Source organism: Lycium barbarum, chromosome 5 (genome assembly GCF_019175385.1).
Source record: "Lycium barbarum isolate Lr01 chromosome 5, ASM1917538v2, whole genome shotgun sequence".
NCBI lineage: Eukaryota > Viridiplantae > Streptophyta > Magnoliopsida > Solanales > Solanaceae > Lycium > Lycium barbarum.
The window spans coordinates 143,233,317-143,258,874 of record NC_083341.1 but is presented as its reverse complement, the minus strand read 5'-3'; the positions used below and the strand labels follow the sequence as shown (position 1 = coordinate 143,258,874).

At 35.9% G+C, this 25,558-nt stretch overlaps 1 protein-coding gene and 1 long non-coding RNA gene across 3 annotated transcripts in view; one reads left to right on the top strand and one right to left on the bottom strand.

The window, feature by feature from the left end:
* Positions 1-405: 405 nt before the first annotated feature.
* On the bottom strand, positions 406-6,271 carry LOC132642079 (probable apyrase 6). Of its 2 annotated transcripts, XM_060359348.1 has the most exons (9): positions 5,350-6,271; positions 4,169-4,281; positions 3,848-3,955; positions 3,370-3,424; positions 2,261-2,434; positions 2,042-2,139; positions 1,709-1,905; positions 1,035-1,153; positions 406-864 (listed from the first exon to the last, which is right to left on the bottom strand). In XM_060359348.1, the coding sequence occupies exons 1-9, from the start codon at positions 5,951-5,953 to the stop codon at positions 731-733; spliced, it is 1,602 nt and encodes a 533-aa protein (XP_060215331.1). In that variant the 5' UTR covers positions 5,954-6,271; the 3' UTR covers positions 406-730. The 2 variants fall into 2 exon arrangements, with proteins under 2 accessions (XP_060215331.1, XP_060215330.1); XM_060359347.1 differs by having other exon boundaries at positions 839-1,153; positions 5,350-6,267.
* A 1,495-nt stretch (positions 6,272-7,766) lies between these two features.
* Positions 7,767-25,558, top strand: part of LOC132642078 (uncharacterized) — a 30,004-nt gene continuing 12,212 nt past the window's right edge. The window contains exon 1 of the long non-coding RNA XR_009583048.1: positions 7,767-9,289. This is a non-coding gene — a long non-coding RNA (uncharacterized LOC132642078). The remainder of the gene's footprint in view (positions 9,290-25,558) is intronic.

Below are 25,558 nucleotides of genomic sequence, written 5' to 3'. Positions count from 1 at the left end.
AACAATTATTGATGGGCCAAACATGCTCCATAACTCCACTTGGTAAGCCTTACAATCTAAAACAAACGAAACATGAAAGCTTTATAAGAACATATCTTCAACATTTGTGAGTAATTTTCTTCAGTCACACAACTTTTGGGGCGATACATAGTAACTGTGTCGACTTGTTTTATGGAAAACACAGTTTTACAAAACAGACAGAAATCCCGAAATTGTTTTAAGTACTTTCTTTGACAACAGTTTACAGTTTCAAAACTTTATAAAACTTATTGTTTATGAATTTGTTCTCAAGCTTTGTAAAAATGCATATTTTTTACTACCATCTAAATAATGAATAGTAAGGCCAATGAGAGTGTTCAATTTGAGAGTCCAACGTTAGACACAGTTCAACAGACCTTGGCTCCATTGCCCACACAAAGCTTGTTAAATTGAACAGATTTAAATTATTTACCACCCAACATAAATCTTTAGTTCTACACCACCCTCCAGGTAATACAGGCAATTCAAGAGAACTACTTTGTAAACGAATCGTGTAATGACTATTGTGTAAATGGTACAACATCCTTGTAACCAAAAGAGACCAGATCTTCTACACTCTAGTATCTGCTTCATCATACCGACTAACATTCTCACCGGAAGCTTTTTCTGGTAAAGCTTTTCATAACAATAAATAGAGACGCCTTCTTGAATTGGGAGTCAACCTCATTTCAATCGTCCCATAAGATCGATCTCACTTACGCCGAAGTATAGCATCACTTGCTCGGGGTACCAAGCAACAAAGTGCACAGAGATTCTTGGCAGAGGCAGCTGATCCACTTTGGTCCTTTTGCCTTATCCACAGATGCAGGAAAATGGCTTCTGCTCCTATAAAACAATCTATGAACATCTACCAATACGTGTGACTATGTACTTTCCTTTCTCTAGATCATATATAGTCTTCAATTGTGGCTTTCTCCACTTTGACACATACCATGCTGTGAACATCACCAAAATGAAAAAGGCAAAGAAGAGAAGCAAAATAAGAGAGTCCTCACTGAACATATTTGCAAACCACCCGGAATGCTCTTTGTCCAACTCAGCCGTGCTCTGCAAGATGAATGCTCCCAATGCCCAATCAAGTGGAATATTTTCAACTTGATTAGCATATCCAATCCTGCTCAAACACATACTTGAATTAGGTGGGATAGTCAAATATTTTACAAATTCTATGCTTTTCTTCGAAGAAATTTGGAAGTAAAATGTATAAATTTTTGAATTAGGTGGGATAGTCAAATATTTTACAAATTCTATGCTTTTCTTCGAAGAAATTTGGAAGTAAAATGTATAAATTTTACGCTTTACGGGAATTTCATTTCCTTTTTGCTTTCTTCTTCTTCTTCTTCTTTTCTTTTCTTTTTTTTTTTTTTTTTTTTTGGGGGTAACAATATTGCTTTCTTCTTTATTTCTCTCCTTTCTGTTGACTCCTACTTTTTTCTTCTCATCTCGTGTTTTTCAGTAAATTCTAACTACAATTACCTTTATGAAAGAAGAAAGGAGAGACGAGCCTCGAGCATAAGATACTTAACCATGACTCCATTTTTAAAACTTGGAAAGCTAAAAATGTGAAGAGCAGACGGCAGTATGTTTCCTCTTTCTTTTTATGTCAAGCAGATAGCAATAAGTATTGAAAAGGAAACTAAAGAAAAAGGAAATCAAACTCTGTAAGTACCTATCATCATCCAAAGCAATTCCAAGACTATCATGAAGTAATGCCAATATATATGCTGAAGAGAAGCAATAACGATGCAAATCCTCCTCTTGAAGGGAGTGGTACTTGCTTTTCAACCTTGACCAGTCCTCTTCGCAAAAACTTTTTCCAGCAGCCATAAGATCAGAAAGAAAAGCTTTTTGTGGCAAACCAAAAAACTGTTCAGAAAGATTTGGGAGGAAAAATTTCAGAAACATTTTTAGCACATCAAAAGCAAGATCTCAAGCCATAAGTAACACAACAGAATACAGACTTCTATCAACACATAGGTGTAGTCACAATATGAATGCGCACCTTGGAAGTGTGGAAAAAATTTTCTGTAGCCAAAAAATTTCCCTGGAGCTTTGGCATAAAAGTTGACCCAATGTAGCAGCTTTTATAACGGCAACTCTCTGCATTATGCAAGAAGAAGAGCTTCATTCAGTGGTTTCAACTGAAAGGAAACTCCCGACTAGAATTAAGTACACAATTAACATTGCATATTTTCTTTTACAGGTAAAAGGAAAAGCAAACCTCTGCCTTTCTGCAACAGTGATAGTGAGGCAGACCTGCACTCTGAGAAGTTACCGCTGGGATACAGTCCTGCATTCTTATCCGCAAAACTACTGGGGGAGAGCTTCAATGACCTTATATTGTGTGTATATCCTCGAGGAGAACAAGGATCCATCAGCTTAACACTTTGAGCAGCTGCATTGATGGAAACAGAAAACAAATTTGTGAACGTTAATATTTTGACTTGCAGAACCATGAGAACTGATGCCTTATTTAACCCCCCCCCCCCCCCCCCCCCCAAAAAAAAAAAAAAAAAAAACAGAACTGATGCATCAGTCCACGTTGGAAGCAGGATAGCAACTAAAGCCATGCTAACTTTGGTGTTCCTAAAAAACGTCGCTCGAATAACGTAAGAAATCACTTCAGAATGACGAAAAAATTAAATACAAAAGGTGTATATCAGCTTTTTGCTGTGGGGAACGTCTTTTGAATCAATGAGGAAACAGCATATTTAATTTGGGAGTTTAAAGGAGTAAAAAGCTCGAGCATACAGCAAATTTCACTGAATTATTTACAATAATGGACAAACATAATGAACCAACGCCAACAACATACCCAGTGAATCCCACAACGTGGGGTTTGGGGAGGGTAGAGTGTACGCAGATCTTACCCCTACCTTAGGTAGGGAGGCTGTTTTCGGAAGACTCTCGGCTCAAGAAAAAGCATAGGAATTATGAAAATGAAAACAATGAAAGTAAATAAGCCATGATAAACCAACAGATACTCGCAGAAATCAAGGGACAAGAAACTATAGAGCAATACAACTACTCGTAAGAAAGGATAAACGCGACTACCTACTAGCCTTCTACCCTAACATGAGTCCTCCATACCCTCCTATCTAAGGTCATGTCCTCGGTATGAACCAACGCCCCAAACACAAAATAAAAATTAAAAGGTTCAAAATGAAATCAAAAGAACCTATCAGAAGCTCTCACTCTTAAACCGAATATCTATGTTTTCATCACGTGAGAGTTAGAAAGATGTCTAAGATGTAACAAGAGAATCAAATACTATCAAACCATGAAGTAGTTGAAGTTCATGTAATAAAGGGAAGGAGATTCTAACATTACCTTGATCTTGGCCCCTCGCAACAAGGGACTCCAAGAGTAAGTCAAATGCTACGTTCTGCAAAACATCACAAGCAATGAAATCTTAACATATAGCTATAGATGTTTCATAGATATTAAAAAGGGCATGACGACAATTAATACCAAGTCAGAATACCCATGCAATACAACTTCAAAATGCATATGACAAGAAGATCAAATTCAGTGTTATCATATTATCTTGTGCTGACTAATTCTGCCGTGAAATCTTGGTTCTCTACTTAATGTTTTTCTAATGACCGAGAAATAATCAGGTCCAGTTGGAGTGGGCGGTGTTCCTAATAACTTTGAATTAACAGCTCCCAATTCCACAACATTTAGCTCATAGTGCAGAATACAGTCACTTATTTGATCATGTACTCACCAATGATACCTAGGGTTATAGAATAAAATGATTTGCAGTGATCATGATAAAAAGCTGACTAAAAGAAATAAAAGTTACCTGACCAAATTGAAGCAAGCTATGACTGTAGATCTTGTAGGTAAAGTTTCTGAATTTAATCGTACGAGTATATTCTTGGGGCATAGGCTCATTAGAAACAAAAGTCACCTGAATAGATTATACAGCAACGATTATAGTAACATATCATACTCTCATACCATCATGGAGTTGCATCACGCAAACTGATAAAAATAATTTTAAATGCAGAGAAACCATAAGACGGGCCCGATCCATTTCAGATCACAAGAGCGCCAGGAATTGAATAAGCCGAAACACTCCCAAGATAGTAATAAATTGAATTTTCAAAATGATGAGATCAACCTGGGCAGATGCACCACCAAGTTCAATTATTCCAGTTGTTTGCAAAGGATCACTACCAAGAGTTCCAAGGGCATAATTAGCAATAACCCAGGCATATAAACCCTCATCAGATCCTACAATCAATAAAATATGATGAAATGAGCAACTAATGAAGTCTAATATAAAGAAAATGGGTAGTGGCTGGCAACATGAATCAACACAAAATCAAATGCAGAAAAACATGAACCATTTTTTTTCCCGGAGAAATGGTAAGATTATAAATGTAGCACCAAGAAGATGCTGTCAAAAGTATTTACAAGGTGCCAGAAGCGTACCCTACTATCTTAAAAGGATTTTATGAGATCTATCACTGCTTCAGCATAATTTACACAGCTTTGTGAGAAACAGTATTATCACACACAAAAATTCTGAACTCAACATACTGCTACCATTTTGCTTCAATCTCCAAAGGATTGGACGTATTTTTAGTTCAGAACAAACAGATTTATATAAGTATATACAGCTCAACAAAGTAGTTTAAATCAAAATATGACCGGGTCGGCTATATGAATCATCTGCATACATTCCACTCTAGTTCAGCACTCCATATAGTAGTTAAACATATTTTTTTTTAAATTAAAATAAAAAATAAAAAAATAGTAGACAAACTTTTTTATTTGTATTTGCTTAATATTGGCATGAGATAAATTTAAATGGATTAACATGATCAGTGAGGATTGAGGACTCATATAGCCGACCCCAACTTGTTTGGGATTAAAGGACAGTTGTTGTTGTAGCAATTAAACTTTTTTACCCTGGCCTTCAACCTACCCACAAGTTTCCTCTTTTAACTGTGATATGTTTTTTTTTTTCTTTATGACAAGGGAATCCGCAGCCGCTACCTTTGGGTGCGCACAGGCCACATAGGAGAGGTAACCCGCACTAGGCAAGCCCCATGCAACGAGCTTGACCCAGAAGGTAAATCCCCTACTATCGTAGGCGGTAACTGTGATATGTTTTTACAAAATCATATAGGCAGAGTATACATAACTACACCACAACGATAAAAATAATGTGTCAAACCTCATACCAGAACACCAATTAGTCAACTGTAACTTAAAAAAAGAACATTCAAATCGACTTGATCATAAAAAATGCAAAATACACTACATTGTATACACAACTTAATACATCACTTGTACCTGAAATAACAGAAGCCCAATCATCCTTAAACTTAAAACCCGAATCCCTAAGTACCCCTCGACAAACTTCTAGAATCTTCTCCTGAACATCCAAATCCAACAACCTCATTCCAGCAGTAGCCATTAACCTAATCTCAGTTTCACTCCAATATTCCTTAGGTACTTTTTTCTTCCCAAATTCAACCAACTTGATCACCGATTCACTAGCCATTTCCGGGTCCAATTCATAACTGGATAACCCGGGATTCACCCTCATTGAAACCAAACCTTTATCCCCAAAATCAAACAGAGGTACACCGCCATCCCTTACCTCGTACTCAAACACATGAATCCTCGTACCTGTACTTCCTCCGTCAATCACAATCCTATATTTCTTAACCACAGAAAACCTAATTTTACTCGAAAACACGAAAACGTAACATATGAAAGCGATAACAAACACTATAGAAGTGTAACAAACAATGTTTCTGTTCGATTTAGAATTGTTTCGATTTGAAGATCTGTTGGGTCGATATTGAAATTTCGCCGAATCCATTGTATTAGAAGTAGTAGTAGTAGTAATAGGATTATTATTATTTAATTTACGGGCATTGGATCGGCGCATCAAAAATTGGGAATATATGAACCATATGATAAAATGAATAGCAATTTTGCATATGAATTTAGGGTTTTTTTTTTTTTTTTTTGATCGGAGATTTGAGAGGGCTAATCCGGGTTTGGGCCCTCTCTTCTCCGGTAACCGGTTTTTGAGACGGTTTTTTTTTGTTGTTGTTTGGTGGGCCGGTGCCGGTTCAATAGGTTCCGGCAAAAGGGAGATGTGAGATTCGTGGAGAAGGAAAGTGAATTGAATTTGACTTTTATTATTCTTTTGGGTGAAATTAATATTGACTTTGCGTCAATAACTCAGAGTAAATAACAAAAATGATCCCTAATCTCTCACATTAGGTTCAAAATAGTCTCCTGCGGTTTTGATTCTTTAAATTTGTCCGAAAAAGAAAAAAAGAAAAAAAAACTAATCGCCATGGGATATCTATCAAATTCTAATTGTTAAAATGTAAATCGAAATGCAATAATAGAATATAATAGGAGCTTATCATGAATCTTTATAACTTATGTTACTTTTTGTCAGTTTCAAGAGTCTGGTGCCATTTTTAAAGGATAATTTTGTTATTTTTGGTTTATTTTTTTATTTGGTGTAGTTTTTTATGTTGCGATTTTGAAATTTTTATGAAGATTACGGTATTTCTGTTTAAATTTTTTTATCACGGTTCTAGTTAAATATAATAATCAAAGTTTGATAAATATAATAATCAAAGTTTGATAAATATTTGATGGAGGCAAAAAAATGTTCATCTTTTTATCAAACTTGATGAGCCAAAACTACTCAGTTGATACTTAAAGGACTATTTTGTACACACTATCAAAGATAAGCAGCTGTTTTTAACATTTTACACTTTACTTTTTCACAACTGTTGTAAAATAAAATTGTGTGCTAAAATTATAAAGTAACAAAAAGGCACAGGGAGAAAAAGAGAAAGTAAGGAGTAGTACTTTTCTATTTTCTATTTTTGGATGATTTTCATCTACACCACATATGACTATTTATAAGCAAAAGTAAAACTTGGACAAAAGAGCATGCTACAGTTATGGCCACATGGCATCCACATATGATATTCACATTTATTCATAACACTCCCCCTTGGATGTCCATATAAATTAAAAATTCTAGTGAAAGAAAAATACTATACATAGTTATTTGTAATACGCATTGTTTGTTGCCTCATTAAAAACCTTATCAGGAAAACCCAATGGGACAAAACCTTGGTTAAGGGAAAAAGAGTGCAGCACGTATTTACTCCCCTTGTTGGAAACATCACTTAATGTCTCGAAGACGACGCATTCCAATCTTGTATATTAGCTTCTCAAATGTTGAGGTTGGTAATGCCTTAGTGAAACGAACTTGTTGAACATCTATTTCACTATTCTTTTGAAGATCATGAGTAAAAAAGAATTTTGGTGAAATATGTTTTGTTCTGTCTCCTTTAATGTAACCTCTGTTGATACTCATTTTTGTCCTTCCTTTATTAATACCTCAAACATTGTACTTATTTATTACATATTAATCATAAAATTAACCTAGATAATATTTCTACTTTATTATTACATTACCTATATATTTATGGTTTCTCTATTATTAGTAAATTTATAACATTAAATTATAGTTTATTACTAATTACTACTAATTGCATGATTATTCCATATATTTTCCAAGTTATTGATAATAAGAAGCTCAAAGAAATGCAAGGGAAAAGGAGTTTAAGTCCTAAAATAGGTCTTGATATCTTAGCCATTACAGGACCAATCAACAGATCATACTTTAGCTTAAAATTCTGTCCGGATCAGCCTAATTTCGAGTCCACCAGGTGAAGTCCATTCATCTTTACCTCCAGCCCAACCAATGCATACACATTTTAATTTTCCTAAACCTAATCTCAAAAAACAGCCGCACACTTCTTCCTTCCCTCTTTGAGCAAAGTTCCAAGCTCTTTCTCAGCCATGGCAGACTTTGCCATGCCATTTTCATACAAGTTTCTCCTCTCTCTTTATCTCAACGTTCACAAACTTCTCTCTCTCCTATCTTCGACAATTGAGTCAACGCTAGAGGACAAGCTACTTTTTCTCTGGTCTGAAGAATCCACAAACAACTTTGTTCAAAATTCAAACAGCTATTCACTTTGAAATCCCGCCCAAAACGAAACCCTAGAGTTTCACTTCACCTATAAATATTGTCTCAAGCACTCAGCCGAAGGGAGTTTTTTCTTTGAACATTCTTGAAATCTTACCATACACAACAATTTATTTTTTGACTACTACTCTAAACCTTGGGATCTTTTAAACTTTTCATTCGTTCGGATCTGTTCATAACGAGAGAGTAGATCTGAAGAGGCCCCGACGTCCCGTTCACTACACCCGAAACAGGTGCTTACTGTTCTCCTTTTATTTTTATCCATTTTAAGCGATGTTTGTATTTCCCTTTAACTTTTATTTCGATCATGCCATTGGATATCATGAAATAGTTACTGAATCTGTTTTCTCGTTTACTTAGTTTCATGTTTCTACTATGAAATTTTTAATCTTTGTTCAGTCATAGCTGCTTACGTAGGAAATATGTATTATGATTTCTTTGAATAATAAGGGTTTAGTTTCAGAGCATGTTTAAAACTTTATACATAGTATGAATCATGTTTGGGTCATATAAGTATCATGTGTATGATGTGTCACAAGAAAGCACGAATTAGGTTCCTCTCAAATTGTATAGCTGCATAATAATTTATTTATTTGTGTGCATGTTCTGATTTGTTAGTTAAAAAAGTTCTTTACTTATTTTAGAAATTATGTTATTAGGATTTTTTTCAATTACCAAAAATCTTATTAGAAGGTTTCATTTAAAAAGGCTCATCTTTCAAAGATGATTAAAGGAAAGCATATTCTTGTATCTAACACTAGCAGAAGTTGGGTCCTTCTAGCCTTGCCCCAAAATAGTAGAAATTGTGTCTTTAAGCTTCTTGAACTCCAGGATGATGACGTAGTTGAGACTTGATGCTTGTCTATTTTTCTCAAAATGTGATTTCAGTATGTTCCTTGTTGTTTTCGTATAGAAGTACCTATTTCTCTTTAAAAAAAATAGTTCTTCTTTCATATCTGTTATAGTTGGTCATATTTGGTATCGGGAATCTGTTTGAGTATGCAAATATATGCTAAGGTCTTCATATATATCCTTATATGAGAATCATGTTATGGTTTACTGCTTGGTTCTTTATTACCTTTTTGACAGTAAGATTTCTCTCTAACTTCGTCATTTCTTTCCTTTCTTTGCATGAACACCGGAGCCGAAGAGTTTCACTTTGAGACTCAACGACGCCGCTACCACATGGAGCCGGTACATCCTCGATCATTTCCAGCTTTACATCGCTTAAAGAGAACCACAAAATAATCAAATCTTTCTGTCGGGAGCCTATTTTGGCTAATTTATTTATTTGTTGATGCTGCTTGTTTACATGTTTGGTGTGACTAACATTCTACCTAGTTGTGTGGTTATTATAAAATGCTTAACTGCTTTATTTTAACCAAGTCCCATTTTATCCATGTTAGGATGTCTTAATCAGCAATTTAGATCTTAAATCAAGTGGAGTTTAATTGTTCCTCTTGTAGGTTTGACACCTTTTTTAGTTAGAAAGAAAAAGATATGCTTTCAAACTATCACAAATTTTACACACTAAACGTTAGCTTGTTTTGAGAATTAAAAAAAAAAAAACGAACTAGTTTTTATGGATAACTTTTTCACTTTAGCTCCTTTCCAATATTTGAAACATGTATTTGTTAAAACAACCTTTGCATAGTTTATACTGAACTGATAGTCTTTTCATAAGTCTTTCACGTTAAGCTAATCACAACTTTCGAAATACACAAAGGTTTTCTCTAAACTTTATTTAGTTCACTACTTTTCATATGATATTTGTATTTTTAAAATGCTTCCACATTTGTATACAACAATCAGCCTCAATTTTTCTCAACTTAAGTCCGGTCGGTTAACCATTTTTAATAGATCTTAAAGGATGCTTAACACCTTCCCTTTAGATTAATTGAACCCTTACCTAGAATCTTTAAGTTTAGTAGACCTTAAAACGAAGTTAACTTTAGACATGTACTTCATTTAACTTTAGGTGTCCTAATTCAATATAAAAATTAGGTGGCGACTTCTTAACTTTAATTAATCCCGGAATTACCGAAATGTTGTAAACCATTTTGACTTCAGTTGAAATGGGGTATAACAACCTCCTCTTAGTTGAGCTATGCATGTAGCATTATCTTCGTATAATGTTGTTGGAATATTCCTCTTCAATGGAAGGCCACATGTTTCTTGGATATGTTGAGTTATTGATCCAAACGCATTCTCGAGTTGCTTCATGAATGGCTATTATCTCTGCATGATTTGAAGAAGTAGCAACCATAGTTTATTTTGTTGAACGTCATGATATAGCTGTACCTCCATATGTAAATAAATAACTTGTCTGGGATCGACCTTTATGTGGATCGGACAAATATCCTGCATCTGCATAACCAATTAATTGTGAATTGGATTCATTTGAATAAAACAGTCCCATTTCAATGGTCTCTCTGAGGTATCTGAATATATGCTAAATACCATTCCAGTGTCTTCTTGTTGGGTAAGAACTAAATCTTGCTAATAAGCTTACAGAGAAAGCTATATTTGGCCGAGAATTATTGGCAAGATACATTAATGCCCCAATTGCACTGAGATATGGTACTTCAGCACCAACAAGTTCTTCATCATTTTCATAAGGTCGAAATGGATCTTTATTGATATCAAGTGATCTTCCAACCATTGGGGTACTCAATGGATGTACTTTATCCATGTAAAATCTCTTTAAAATATTTTCAGTATATGTTGTTTGATGGACAAATATTCCATTTGTAAAATGCTCAATTTGTAGACCAAGACAGAATTTCGTTTTTCCAAGGTCTTTCATTTCAAATTCCTTTTTTAAACATTCTTTTATATATATATATATATATATATATATATATATATATATATATATATATATATATATATATATATATATATATATATATATAAGCTCTTCAAGAGTTCCAATAATATTCAAGCCATCAACATATATATATCTATTATGACAAATTCTGATCCAGACCTTTTCATAAAGACACAAGGACAAATTGGGTCATTTTTATACCCTTCTTTCAATAGGTATTCGCTAAGGCGATTGTCACACCCCATTTTAACCGGAGTTAATTTAGAAGTACAACATATTGGTGATTTCTATGTTTGTTTGTTTTAAGGAGTCGCCACCTAATTATTTATGGTGAATTAGGACACATAAAGTTTATTAAAGTTATTGTTTAAAGTTAACTCTGTTTAAGATCTGCGAAACTTAAGATTTTGGATAAGGGTTCAATTAGTCTAAAGGGAAGGTATTAGGCACCCTTTAAGACCCATTAACAATGGTTGACCGACCGGACTTATGATTAGTTAGGCTAAGTGTAAATAGTATTATAGGATAGAAAATAGCTTTGTAAATATGACTAAAGTTGTAAATAGCCATGTAAGAATGCTATTTAAAATAGGACTTGTAAAAAATAATAATTTGTATAAAAGAATACTTCTAATGCTATTTTGAAGACACGACTTATAAACGTTGTTAAGGTTTTAAACGAAAGTATAATAGTGTTGTTTAAAATAATACTTGTGGAAAACATAGTATTTTGCGTAAAAGAAGACTCTAAATGTTTAAATGAGACTTAAAAGATATTGCCAAAGCCTTAAATGAAAATATAATAATGTTATTCAAAAATAGGATTTGTAGAAAATAGGATAATTTGCCTATGAATAATAGCCTTTTAAAAGATTATTTGACAGTATGATCTTTAGATAAAATGATATTACATGAATATGGTGGTGTAGAAATGTCTAGACTTATATTCTTAAATATGATGAAAAGGCCATTTGAATCTGGAAAATGAGAGAAAGGACGTTGGGTGTTTTAGTCTTTAAACTCAAGTCATATTCTATGTGAGAAAGAAAATTATTATAGCTATTGCCCTCAGGGACGTGTAATGCTATATGTGCTAAATATGCTTTGGGTTGTTTAAAATATATGAATGTATGTTAAATGTTCAGCGTCAGTACCAATGGTCTCTTTTAAAACGGAACGTTGAAAAACAAGTCGTGATTAAGGTGAAACCTGCAATACTTCATTCATTTCTGGAAATATTACTAACCGGGCAGAGGGTCTAAATGTTCAGCATCAGTATCGTGACTTTAGCAGCTGATTTTATAGTTGAAATTTACTTAAAACAAAAGTCATTCTTACCAAAAGTACTTGCTCAATACCCTTTATATTCTACATGTTCCATTCCAAACAAATGCTTTCAGTCTATTGTCAACTATAGGGAACTTTTAAGTAAATTTTGTTATAACTATATAGTGCCTCACGTTAATCAATCAATGACATTAAAATGGAAATAAAGAGGTTAGTCCTATAAGGAGTTTTAAACACAATAATGAGCAAATCAGAGGAACGTAGGATGATAATAGGAAAGCCATTTTGGCCTTCGTAAAGGGGCAACAATATTCTGCCAATTTCAGTCAAGTGAAATAAGAGTATAGATGATGGAAGGGTGTGAACTCCGTAAGCGGTGTCGTTGAGTTTCGAAGTGAAACTCTTCGGCTCCGGTTGTACATGCGAAAAAAAAAAAAAGGATTAGAAAGAAAACCCGATTAAAGAAATTATGGAGGAGAAAGAATAAAATTAAATGACTGCCAAACAAATTCAAACATCATGTGTAATTAGAATGTTGATAATCTGCAGAAACAAAACAAATTTCAATATCGAAGGCGACGAACTATAACCGATGTGAAAGTTGCAAGAAAACTTATGGGTATGATCGAGTGAGGAGTGGGTAAAAAATAGACAAAGAAATTGTATGCAAACAAGTGAACTACCACGATAGACAAAGAGAGATGTATGCAAACAGTAGGCAAAATAAAGATATGCAAACAGCGCACAAACAAACAGTTTTGTTTATCTGATAAGCGGTCTAAACACCCTAAACTATTCTAATTCAAACAACCAACCAGATGAGTACTGAAATTAATGCAAACACCAGTGAAGAAACCAAACAGAGATGGGACTGGTCAAAATTGTCTAAAACTAAACCGTGATTCCGAGAGGATAGCAAAACGAAGGAGAAGCGATATTCCTTTTTGTAAGCGCAATGAACTAAGGAAAACGCATTAACTCGAATGGAGTTAATCCTTAGACATACAAGCAAATAATCTCCCTGATACCAAGGTTTATCATGAGCGAACACGAACATAACAACCCATTTCTATCTTTAAATCTAACTAGTACTTCAAACAGTCATGAGATGAAGGAGCGGTTTTATGATTTGCAAAAAAAAATGGCAATTTGAACAGCTATCATGTTAAACTACATATTCCGAATTGATCTATTCCAAAACCAACACATAGTACACGCCAAATCTCAAACATTATTTTCTAAATGCACAGCTAACAGTTTCAACTATTTTGGAAGGAGGCAGAGTGAAATAAAGGATCAAAAATCATATTACAAACTTGAATATATAGATTCATTCAAAACCAGAAAAAAACAGGACAGAGAGTAGGCTGGTTACAGAAATGAATTTCGATCACTTAAGTTAACCCGTCTTGAAATCGTCATAGCACACAGCAGCCCAAAACAATGCTCAAAATCAGTCACTATTCTTTTAACATGGAGAGGACTCATATATACTTGTCGTAATCAACAATATTCGCATACGCACAGATTGACTAAACCAACTTATATTAAGAAACTAAGCTACGACTGACCCAAGATCGAAGAGGCGTAACTATCAATCGATATGCATTCTAAACCAAAAACACCGTATAACTAAGTAAAACTGAAAACTAAACTAAGGTAAGACACAAACATGCAAGTATTGTTAACTTTTAAACTGAAATTAAACCGACTGCAACACCAACATACACGAACACACAAATATTTATGATTCGAGATAAAGCAAAAGAAAAACACTGACCTTTTGTGGGTGCAGCGAACGAGGCGTCGGGGTCTCGAATCTAAACTCGAACGTAAACGACACTCGAATTCTTTTTGAGTTCTAAACTCAACAAATCCGCAGAAGAAAATTTCAAATCCAAAGAAAATCAAATTGAATTTGTTGGAAACCCTTTGTCGCGGCTAAAGTTCACCGGAAAAGGAAAAATCAAGTGTTAGAAGATAGTTGGGTCTCCCAAACACTGAATAATTCGTTCTTTCTAAAAATATGATGAGTCCTTGTTGTTCAAAGTGTAAGCTTTTGTTTTATGGAGAGATTTTTTGGATTTCAGATCTTGGGATTTTCTGTCAGTTTCTTGATTTCTTTGATCTTGTTTCTTGCTAAAAAAGGATGGGGTCTTTTCGTTCCAGAAAAAATTCTCCTCTAGAAGGTGGAGTCGTCCCCCTTTTTATAGGGAATTTTGAGGTGAGTGGAGGAGCGGGATGCGGCGGTGATGATGAAAAAATGGAAAGAGAGGAGCGTGTGTCGGTTGTGGGTGAGTGGGACGAGGGAGATGAGGCGAGAATGAGGGAAAAGGGAGAGGCGGCTAGGGTTAGAGAGGGAAAAGAAGGAGAAAGGGAAAGAGAAGGGAGAAAATAAAAATGAGGGGCGGCTGAGGGTTTTAGGTTTTTAGGGAAAAATTGGGCCGGGTCGGGTAGTTTTGGTTTGAGCCGGGTAGGACAAATGGGTAATGGGCTGAAAAAATGTTGGTTGTTTATTTGGGTAAAAAATAATATTGTGTTTGTATTTTTGGCTATTAATTTGGCTAAAATATTGATCCTTCCTCCGCTATTTAATTATTTTCTGGGCTTCTAATTTAATAACATATACTATGTAAAGACAATAAATAATTAATATATATATATAAAAAAATATTTTACAAAGTGTTGTCTTGTAATTAATTTAACGAGTCCAAACCCGAAAAAAATAGAATGATGACGAATCATCTAAAATTTGTAGTAAAGTAATACTTGTAATGTCGAAAATAAAAGTAATGATATTAGTAGTAGTAGCAATAAAATATTGTAAAAATAAAGTATTTAGCTCGTCAGTAAATTTAGAAACCCGAGTAAATTAAATAAAAGAGGGACAAAATTGGGTGTCAACAACGATTATACCACATACGCCCTGATTGTTTTAATCCGTATAAAGATTCCTGAAGCTTTATTGAATAATTTTCCCGGAAATCTTTATATGCTTCAGGCATTTTGAATCCTTCAGGAATTTTCATGAAAATATCATTGTCCAGTGAGCCATATAAATAAGCCGTGACAACATCCATCAAATTCATATCAAGTTTTTCATGAACTGCCAGATTTATAAAATATCTGAAGGTGATTGCATCCACCACAGGAGAATATGTCTCCGTATAATCAATGCCAGGTTTTTGCGAAAATCCTTGTGCCACAAGTCGTGCTTTATATCTTACGACTTCATTTTTCTCATTTCATTTTCGCATAAAAACCCATTTGTACCCCACTGGCTTTACACCTTCAGGTGTTCAAACTATTGGTCCGAAAACTTCGCGTTTTTCAAGCGAAGCTAATTCAACTTGAATTGTAGCTTTCCATTTTGGCCAATCATTTCTCTGTTTACATTCCTCGACAGATTTTGGTTCAAGATCCTCACTTTGTTGCATTATTTCAACAGCAACATTATAGGCAAAAACATTGTCGACAATTACATCATTTCGGTTCCATATTTTCCTGAGGAGACATAACTTATTGAGATCTCTTCATTTTCATTATTTTCAAGTACCTGAACCTCTTCCGAGGTTTTATCAGTTGTTATGTCTCGTTGCTCTTCTTGAGCAACTGCCTCCATATTATTATCATTTTGATTATTTACTCCTTTTCTTTTTCAAGGATTTTTATCTTTGGAACCGATCGGTCTACCACGTTTTAAATGTGGTTTCGACTCATTTGCTTTAATTGATTGTCCTACCGGGACATCAACTCGAATTGGAGCATTAGCAGCTAGAATATGAGATTTAGTAATCCTTGATAGGTCAGTGAATGCATCTGGCAGTTGATTTGCAATATTTTGCAAATAGATTATCTTTTGAACTTCAAGTTCACATTGATTTGTACGAGGATCTAAATGAGATAATGATATTGCATTCCAATCTATCTCCTTTTTCAGCTGTTGACACCCAATTTTGTCCCGCCTCTCTGCCAAAATACCTATTTTTAAGCTTCTAATATTTTTTGAAAAAAATAAAATATATATATTATCATTTCGGCATTTTTACCAGCTTACGCATTTATCTTTGCATAATTAAATAATAGTATTTATTTAGTGCGGATTTTCAAAGAAAAATAATATATATTATTACACGGCTATTATAACACCATATGATCTTATTACCCGAGTCTAATAATCACACATTTTTGGTATTAAGTAATATTTTGTCACCCTCGGTATATTCATTAATTAAAATGGGTCTTTTATTCAAATTTAAAGCCAAACTATTTCTTGCACTCGGTCCGCATTTTGACTTACCGGACTCCAAATTAAAGCCCGATTGACTCTTGGTAATTTTAGGACTAGTCCGTATCCCTTGTCTCAATTTTTTAGAATAATCCATGTTTAATTTACTAGTCCGTTCTTTTAATACCCAGTCTAAAATTTGACCCGGTCCACAAATGGACCGGGTCCAATTCATTTTTCAGCTGAATAAGGAAACCCTTTTAGGGTTTCCCCATCACTTTCCTCCATCCCCGCCGTCTCCATCTATCTCTCGTCTCCCTCCCCATTTTCATCGTCATCTCCACCATCTCCCTTCCCCTCCTCCCTTTTTCGCCCATCGCCACCTCACTGCTTCATCTCCTCCCCTATTTCCCCATTTTCGCCACATATTCCCTCCATTATCGTCCTCTCTGACACCTCTATCACACCCCCACTCATCACGTTACCCCCACTGCCACTTCACGCCGCTGTCCTCGCCACTTCACCTTGTCTCCACCCACGCGTCTGACACCTCCACTACCTCTACCACTCCCACGCGTCTGTTCCCCCCACGTTTCCTCTGTCACTCCACTTCCCTTTGTCCCCGCTCCTCTCAAATTCAAAAAAACCTAATCCATCCTATAAATAATCCTATCCTGAGTCGTTTAGAAGGGGGCTGGAGTCGGAAGAATCCCCTTACAAAAACGAGTTCTTGAACCCCAAAACTCCACTATAAAGATAGGTTTTTCAGTCGCAAAAAAGGACCGGAAAAATTAAAGCTCTGAAAATCACAAGAAATCCCCCATAGACGAGATTAATTCTTTAGCTGTATTATTCGATATCCAGTCAAAATCCACACCATTTTTGTTCTGTTTTGTCATTAGCATCTGTCTAGATTCGAAGGGTATACAAATTCGATTTTTTTTAGTGTTTCGAAGTAGATTTGAAGTGTTCGAGTGGATATCGAGACCTTCGCTCCACTTCGCTGCACCCGAAGAAGGTAATCTTATTCTCTTTAAGTTATTTTTAGTATTGCTTGCTTATTTTCTGCCTATACATTAAATTGTTAGTATAGTCATGTTAATCATTAAGTTAAGATTTTTTTTGGTAATTGATATTCATTGCTTTGTGACGCCATCTGTTAGTTAAGCACGTTTACATGAGTTCGATTCTTGTCTAAACATGTTCATGAGTTAGTTCTTAATTTGGTCCCGATTAGTTAGGTTCAGGGATCAGTATGCAAGAGTTAGATAAGTAGATGCCTATTTTAATCATGTCCAGTTTGTATAGGTTAATTACTGATCCTGAAATCCTGCTTAGTTACTTCTGCTGGCAATCCAGTCCCTGTTGTGTTTGTTGTTACTAGCTGAAAATATTCTTGGTATTCGAAAATGTTGAAGGAGGTTCAAAATGCAATCTATACTTTCGATATTGGCTTAATGCTGTTTGGTAAAAATGGAACAAAATATATGACTATGTTTCAGTTAGCCTTAATCTTGATATTTGTTCATGTTTGTATTATCTGAAGATTATCTTAGTGTAAATCTTATCTGTATATTGGCTTGTTTAATCAAATAGTATGATTGATAATCCTTAACTAACATACAGTAATCCCTGCTTTAAAACTTTAACAAATATGTCCCCTGTTTGGTTCAATTTCTTTTTTTAGTAGTTACTTTCATGATTTGGTTCAGTTTAATATCTTTGGCTCGGTTGCATTTTGTTATTCAGCAGACTTAAGACATTTAGTCCGTTTAGCATGACTAGTTGTTAGCCTGGTCCATTTCGAGTATATCTTTGGGAATTATATGAATACGATTTGTCTAGTTTCATGCGTGTCCTGTGTTAAACCAGGGTAGAAGTAGCTAGTCGATTGTTACATAATAGGGCCTAAGCATGATTGGATTCAGTTTAGCTATGCATAATAATGTAATCAGCCTGCCTTTATGTCGTTGCTTATCTGAGTAAAATAGACTAGAAGACATAAGAAATAAACTTATTTCAAGCTTATGTGTGAATTCTGTTAGCTTGAGGATTCGGAGTATATGTATGAATTATGGATATGGTATAATGAACTAGTCCCCTGCATTCGAACCTGGCATCCTATCTTTGCGTCTGTTAAGTATGTCCATTGGCAAACATGAATCTCCTCCATTGCTATGTGTGAATCTGTGTTGAGCTAACAGATCCAGCCAAGCTTATCACGCATTATTTTGAATGAGATGTGGTCTGTCTTCCAAACATATACCATTCCTTGTATTCCTTTTAAAACTGATCAGTATGTCCCCTGTATTCCTTTTAAAACTGATTTTACAAACGAAGGAATGGTATATGTTTTAAATTTTGAATGCAAAAAGGGTTTCTATGGTCTTGATTCATGCTGGATTTGTCTAAGGTTCATCTGCCTTGTGTCATCCATTCCAAACTGTTGTCCAAAATGAGTATGTGGTCTGTCTTAAAGAGGATATCACTTTGATTAGATTACTGTTGAGGTGATCATTAGTATATCTTAGTTCTAGCATTTGATTGAGCATGAGTGCAGTTTGCTTCAAAGGTTTGTTGGTTTCCAGCATATAAATGCTCTATTGCTGAATTTTGTCTTAAATGGATAACCATGTATAAGTGTTCAGATGATAACATAAATCAAATAGTCCTTCAATCATGTTGTTTTACATATGGTTAACTGTAGCATATTTTCAATCCCTGCATAGTTCTTCCCCTACTCCCTCGCTGTTCAGCCTTATCCGAACGCAGTGTTTGGCATTTCATGACTGTTCCCAGTTCTGCTGCGATCTGAGCAGTTCTAGTTAATTTTCTGATTAATATCTAACTGTATATTATGCTTGCCTGGAATGTTTATTCCGGTCTGGATTACATGAGGCGTTCGCAAATTTCCTCCTCTGTTTCTGTATAAAATTGAGATATACCCAAATACTCCCAGAATATACACGAATTATTAATTTCTTTTGAATTCATATTCACATGTTTAACTTATTCACCGGCCGGGTACTAATCCTTTTCCTTCTCATTTCATGCATGACCATCGCATGCGGGTCCAAAATACTCGTTCTTCTCCCGCATTCGGAGTTGGGCCAAAGCCCCAACGCAATCTTCTCGGGTCGTCCCCATCAATCCTGCCCGCAACAAAAAATAGAAAACAATATTCTGGGCCAAAGCCCAATACACAGGAACAGCAGCAGCAGCCCAACAATATGAAAACTGCTGGGCCGAAGCCCAACAGAAAATGGGTCCAGCAGTCCCCAAATGGGCTGGCCCATTTGATACTTATTACCCTCTTATTTTATTTTTGTGCATATAAATTTGTATTATGTAAACTAATTCTTTGTTTGTTTTGCTTTCTTAGTTTAGATAAATCTTAAATAATTAGTAGGCTTAGTTTTAGTAATGGGTAGTTAGTTTAAACAAAACCAATAATTTATCCCATAAGTTTTCATTTTTTTTCTCTCCACATTAAATTATTCATAGAATATATGATATTTGCTTCTAGAATAATTGATGGCATAAATTCATATTTTTGATTTCCAAAACACCACTATTACATAAATGTAAACTCAAGCATATTTTATGAATATTGTTTTCAAGGTTCACCCAATTATATATTTTTTAACCAGGCATAATTAAATAAAGTTTAAAAGAGAAACAAAGTTCACTTCCTTTTGCTTTCCATTTAAAGAATAGTCTAGATTTTTGTACATAGTCATACTCATATCACACTATCTTATTCAAAGTTCAAATTTGCGAAATCTTCTATTAAAACTATTACTCATATGCAAATTATCTCTTACAGGTTTTATTTTTTTTATTTAAAATTATATCAACATATTTTTAAGTGTTACTTAGCATTTCAAACCTTCTTTTGCTAAACGGCATTTGAGATTTCCTTTCTCTATAAATTAGCGTATTTTCTATTCGTCTTATTCTAGCTAATATTTCTCATTTAAAACCTTAGTAATATCTATAAGCATTATTTTAAATAGCATTATTACATTTTTATCTTTTAAACCTTAGCAATAATTTACAAAATTATTTTCTTAAATATTATATTTGCATCTTTAGCCCTAATTAATTAACCTAAGTTTGGTCGGATAACCGTAAGTTAACGGATTCTAAAGGATGCCTAACCCCTTCCCTTTAGGATAATATAGAGCCCTTACCTAGAATCACACTGGTTAAGCAGACTATTAATTGAGGTTTAGTTTTAACTTTACCTTAGTTAACATTTAGGTGTCCTAATTCACCGTTAAATCAATTAGGTGGCGACTCCTTAAATAAAAATAAACAGGAATCACCAATACGTCATACTCTCTAAATCTACCTGGTTAAAATGGGGTGTGACAGCTTGGCGACTTCACTGGGGATTTTAGGCTCTTAACCATAACAACTTAGGTTAATAAATCATTTGTTGGATGCTTTGTTTATTTTGCTTTATTTTGTCTATATTGTTGCTTTATATGCTTTTAAGTATTTTTATTCCTTATATGTATTTTCTGTGTAATATGTTATTACTGCTTTCCTTAAACTGGCATTCCGTTCATATTTCCTCCACTTTTGGAAAATTCACACTATCACACGTACACGCGAGGTGTGCTTAGCGCACCCGCAAATTTCTTCATAGAATCCAAATTTTAAGGGAGTTGGCGCATGCGCGGGGGTGCCCGAATAACGGGGACCGCGTAGCCTTCTCACTCGAGCAGTCCGCTCGGGAACCTTGTGTCTAGCAAACCCATTCTTAGTCTACTTAGGGTAGAGCGAAGCCAAAACCTTGTAAGAACATGCATCATTTTAAACCTAGGAGGCTTAATACCCTTGGTGTATTAAGTTCATTAGTCAACCTTACCAAATGTCCAAAAGAGTCCATGACTCTAAGTGACACTACTCACTATCTATGTGCATTATTTGAAGGATAAATATGTGGAATATGTAGACCTAGTACTCTATAGATAAGTATTTCAAGAAAAACTGACCTTTTGTTGCAGGTTGACGTGGAGCATCTAAAATTAATGTCGGAGGTTGAAGACAATTAAAAGAAATTAGTGGAGATAAAGCGTTAGATATCCTAGATCAACTTTAAATTGTATTATTAAACTGGCATGTAATAAATTTTATTTTCTTGTAAATTAGTTGTAAGAAGAGTTATGGAATGATACATAAAAGACATGTTTGTCCTTCAATGTTCGTTAGGCCTACCTCTGGCATAAAGAGGTCCCTTGCATTATAAAACGCGATGTATTATGTGCAATAATGTGTTTATATGCAATAATATTATCCTTACCGTATACTGACTCATTTTCCTTTTCTTTTTCTTGTTTTTATCTTTTTTCTTTTTAAACTTATTTTCAAAACAAAAAAGGTTGACTTGTGCTAAAAGGGAACTGGCGGAGCATCCATATTTCACACGGTCTAAAGCCAAGAAATCAGATTCTGACTCATCACTAATCACCTGGTTAACTAAAAGGACTCGTTCTAAAATGGAGCAAAGTTTGATCAATGCAACCACTTCATCTGAGCCATCTCTTAGTTTACCAATCACGAGTGATCCCACATCCTCTAATGAACCAGAAACACATTTGGAGACCATTGCTCGTCTGGAGCGACGAGTTGCCGAACTAAGTCATATGGTACTTCATAACCGGTCATTTTCTCAAACACCGCCACATATGACTCCGTCCCAGGGAGTTCGTCAAACTTTGCCTGTGCCACATCCATTCCCAAATTTGGACGAATTTAACCAAGCAAATTATTTCACCACTTCTCAGCCAGTTCGTTCCGAACACCTCACTCAAAATGCTCCCTTTTTATTTACAACCACCTCTTCAAAAGCTCAATTCATACTGCCAGCACATGACACACATCAAGTTCCGCCGGTGTATACTTATACCACAGCTCCACCCATGACACAGATTCAAGGACAATGTCGCACAGATGTTGATCATTATGTCGAAGTTGAAAATGAGGCACGGTCAGTTAATGATGAAATGATAAATAGAAAGCTCAAAAGTTTGGAAGATGCCATGAGAAGTTTGCGTGGACTTGGTAGTAACCAAAGCGTGAGATATGAAGAATTATGTGCATTTCCTGAGGTAGAATTGCCACCAGGTTACAAGATTCCAAAATTTGAGAAGTTTGATGGGTCGGGGAACCCTTTCTTCCATTTGAAGGTCTATTGTGAAAAGTTGATTGGTGTGGGGAAGAATGAAGGGATAAGAGTCAAACTATTCAATCAGAGTTTGAGTGGAAAAGCCTTGGAGTGGTATTCTAAGCAAGATACAACCAAATGGCGTACTTGGGATGATTTGGCAAATGCTTTTGTGGATCACTACAAGTTTCATGTTGAGATCGCTCCTGACAGAATCTCAATTACAAAGTTGAAGAAGAAGTTCACCGAATCATTTCGAGAATATGCTATACGGTGGAGGGAAGAAGCATCTAGGGTACACCCACCCATGGAGGAGACAGAAATGGTTACTTTCTTCATTCAAGCACTAGAACCGGAATACTATGAACGTTTGGTGACAATGAGTGGAAAAACTTTTGCAGAAGTGATCAAAGCTGGGGACATGATCGAAGATGGCATTAATACAGGGAGAATAACAAGTCTAGCAGCTTTGCAGTCTACCAGTAGGGCTATACAAACTGGTACTCTCGGAAATGGAAAGAAAAAAGAGAAAGAAGCAGCATCGGTGATGGCCTTGGGAAACACATCATACCGCCATCAACGACCACCGCGATACCAGCCTAACGCTCACCACTCACAATATTTCCAATATTCTCCACATCCCTACGACCAAGCTTTGTCATCTTACCAACCTCAATCACCACAAATATCCTACCCTGTTTACAACACACAACCAGCATATCGAGCTCCACGACCACCAACATATCCAGCTCCACCATCACAAACTCATCATCCAAACAATGCATCCGCACCTCGCCCAAATAAACCGTTCCGCAATTTCACACCATTGGGAGAACCACTGAGCGTTGTTTTCGAAAGACTGCAAGCTTCAGGCTTAGTATATCCCGTGGAAGGTAGAATTCCAGATCCATTACCCAGAAGCTTTGATCCCACTAAAACATGTGCATATCATTCGGGGGTAAAAGGCCATTCCACTGATCGTTGTTACGCATTGAAGCATAAGGTTGAGGATCTTATTGAAGCAAAACAGATCACGGTCAAACCACCAACACCAAATGTGGTTAACAATCCACTCCCGACCCATGATGGGGCCACGATAAATATGATTGGAATAGATGAAAATGTTGACGACCCAGCCGAATTTATAGTGCCTGTGGATCGTGTGGAGGATCATGATTTTGTAGCCGTTGCTTCTCCGGTTGTAGTGATAAGGGGTTGTGTGCCTGTCGAGATATTAGGAGCTTCATCAACGCCTGTGGAAGTAGTTCAAGCACCAAATCAGTTACCAGTGCTCGATACAAAAGCCGTACCATGGAATTATCAACAAATTGTGATGGAATGTCGAGGAAAGGACACGATCACTGACAAGGTTAAGACATCAGGAATGACAAGGTCTGGAAGATGCTATTCTCCAGAAGAGCTAGTTAGATTGGGGCAAGTTAAGGAAGCCAATGTACCTCCCAAAAGGGTCGTGACTGAAACCGAAGCAGAAGAATTTTTGAGGAAGATCAAGGCTAGTGAGTACTCAGTTGTGGATCAGTTGCAAAAGACCAATGCTCAAATTCCTATTCTCTCTTTGCTTTTGAGTTCAGATATGCACAGGAATGCACTGTTGAGGATTTTGAATGAAGCATATGTTCCAAGCGAAACGACTAGTGAGGCGTTAGCTGGGATGATTGAGCGCGTGCTTGATAGTCATCGAATCAGCTTCGATAATGAAGAATTGCCGCCGGAAGGATGTATGCATAACAAAGCACTCTATATAACTGTCAAGTGTCGTAATATGTTTGTGGCTAAAGTATTGATTGATGGGGGTTCTGGACTCAACATCTGTCCATTAGCAAGTCTGAAGAAGATCGGATATAATGTTAGTGAGCTCAAGACCAGTGATATGAATATTCGAGCATTTGATGGGGCTCAAAGGCGCCCTATTGGGGAAATAGAGTTGAAAGTGTTGATTGGCCCTGTTGAATTCATTATGGATTTTCAAGTACTTGATATTTCCACGACATACAACATGCTGTTAGGTAGACCGTGGATCCATTTGGCTGGGGCCGTACCATCTACTTTGCACCAAACTGTCAAATTCGAGTGGGATCAGCAACAAATATGTATACACGGAGAAGGAGACACGTCTTTCTATCTAGAGCAATCCACCCCATTCGTCGAGGCAGAAGGAGGGTTCGACGGAGCAGCTTACCACGCTTGGGAGGTTGTGAATGTCACTAAGGAGAGTGAAGTATGTCAAACTCAAGAGTTCAAAAGATCATGTGCCGCAATTATGGTTGCAAAAGAAATGGTGAGAAATGGGTACCAACCTGGATTTGGGCTAGGGAAAACACTAAATGGGCGAGTTGAGCCAGTCGTTCTCCCTACGCAACAGTTTACATTCGGTTTGGGATATGAGCCAACTGAGGAAGAAGTGAAGAAAGCACGAAAGAATAAAAGGAAGGAGATTGCATTGCCAAAACCTATTCCTACCATTGATCAAACTTTCTCAAAACCTTCAGATCTGATTGTTGAAGTTGCCTATGATGATATCGTGGAGGGAGTCAAGAACCTGTTCGTGGAAGATGAAGATGATCATGCTGCGATAATCAGAGACTTTGCTGAAATATTGACTTTATAGGCTGCTGAGCCAGGACCTGAGTTGCAAAATTGAACTTCTATCTTAGCCCCGGTTCGTCGAGAGTTTCAGTTTTTAAGTTTAAATTTCCTTTTGTAGTAGGCCGGAGGCATCAACTAGAACATTTAGTTCCTTTTGTCATGTTGCCTCTATGTTTTGTTACGGCCTTTTAAATTAAGATTTCTGTCATTTTGTTTGTAACGAACTACGTTTGGCCTGACTTCCTGTTGGATACGTAGGCAGCCCATATCGGGTTCGGCCACTCTTTTCAAATCATTCCAGTATCTTTGTTTGTGGTTGGAACTACGTTTGGCCTG

Bases quoted from the DNA above. Each gene is read 5' to 3' on its own strand.
- LOC132642079 (XM_060359347.1), bottom strand. From the start codon at position 5,953: ATGCGCCGATCCAATGCCCGTAAATTAAATAATAATAATCCTATTACT. The intron at 4,282-5,349 runs GTACAAGTGATG...TATTGATTGTAG, and splicing joins TTGGGCTTCTGTTATTTCAG to GATCTGATGAGGGTTTATAT. The intron at 1,906-2,041 runs GTGCGCATTCAT...CTTTCTGAACAG, and splicing joins ATTTTTTCCACACTTCCAAG to TTTTTTGGTTTGCCACAAAA.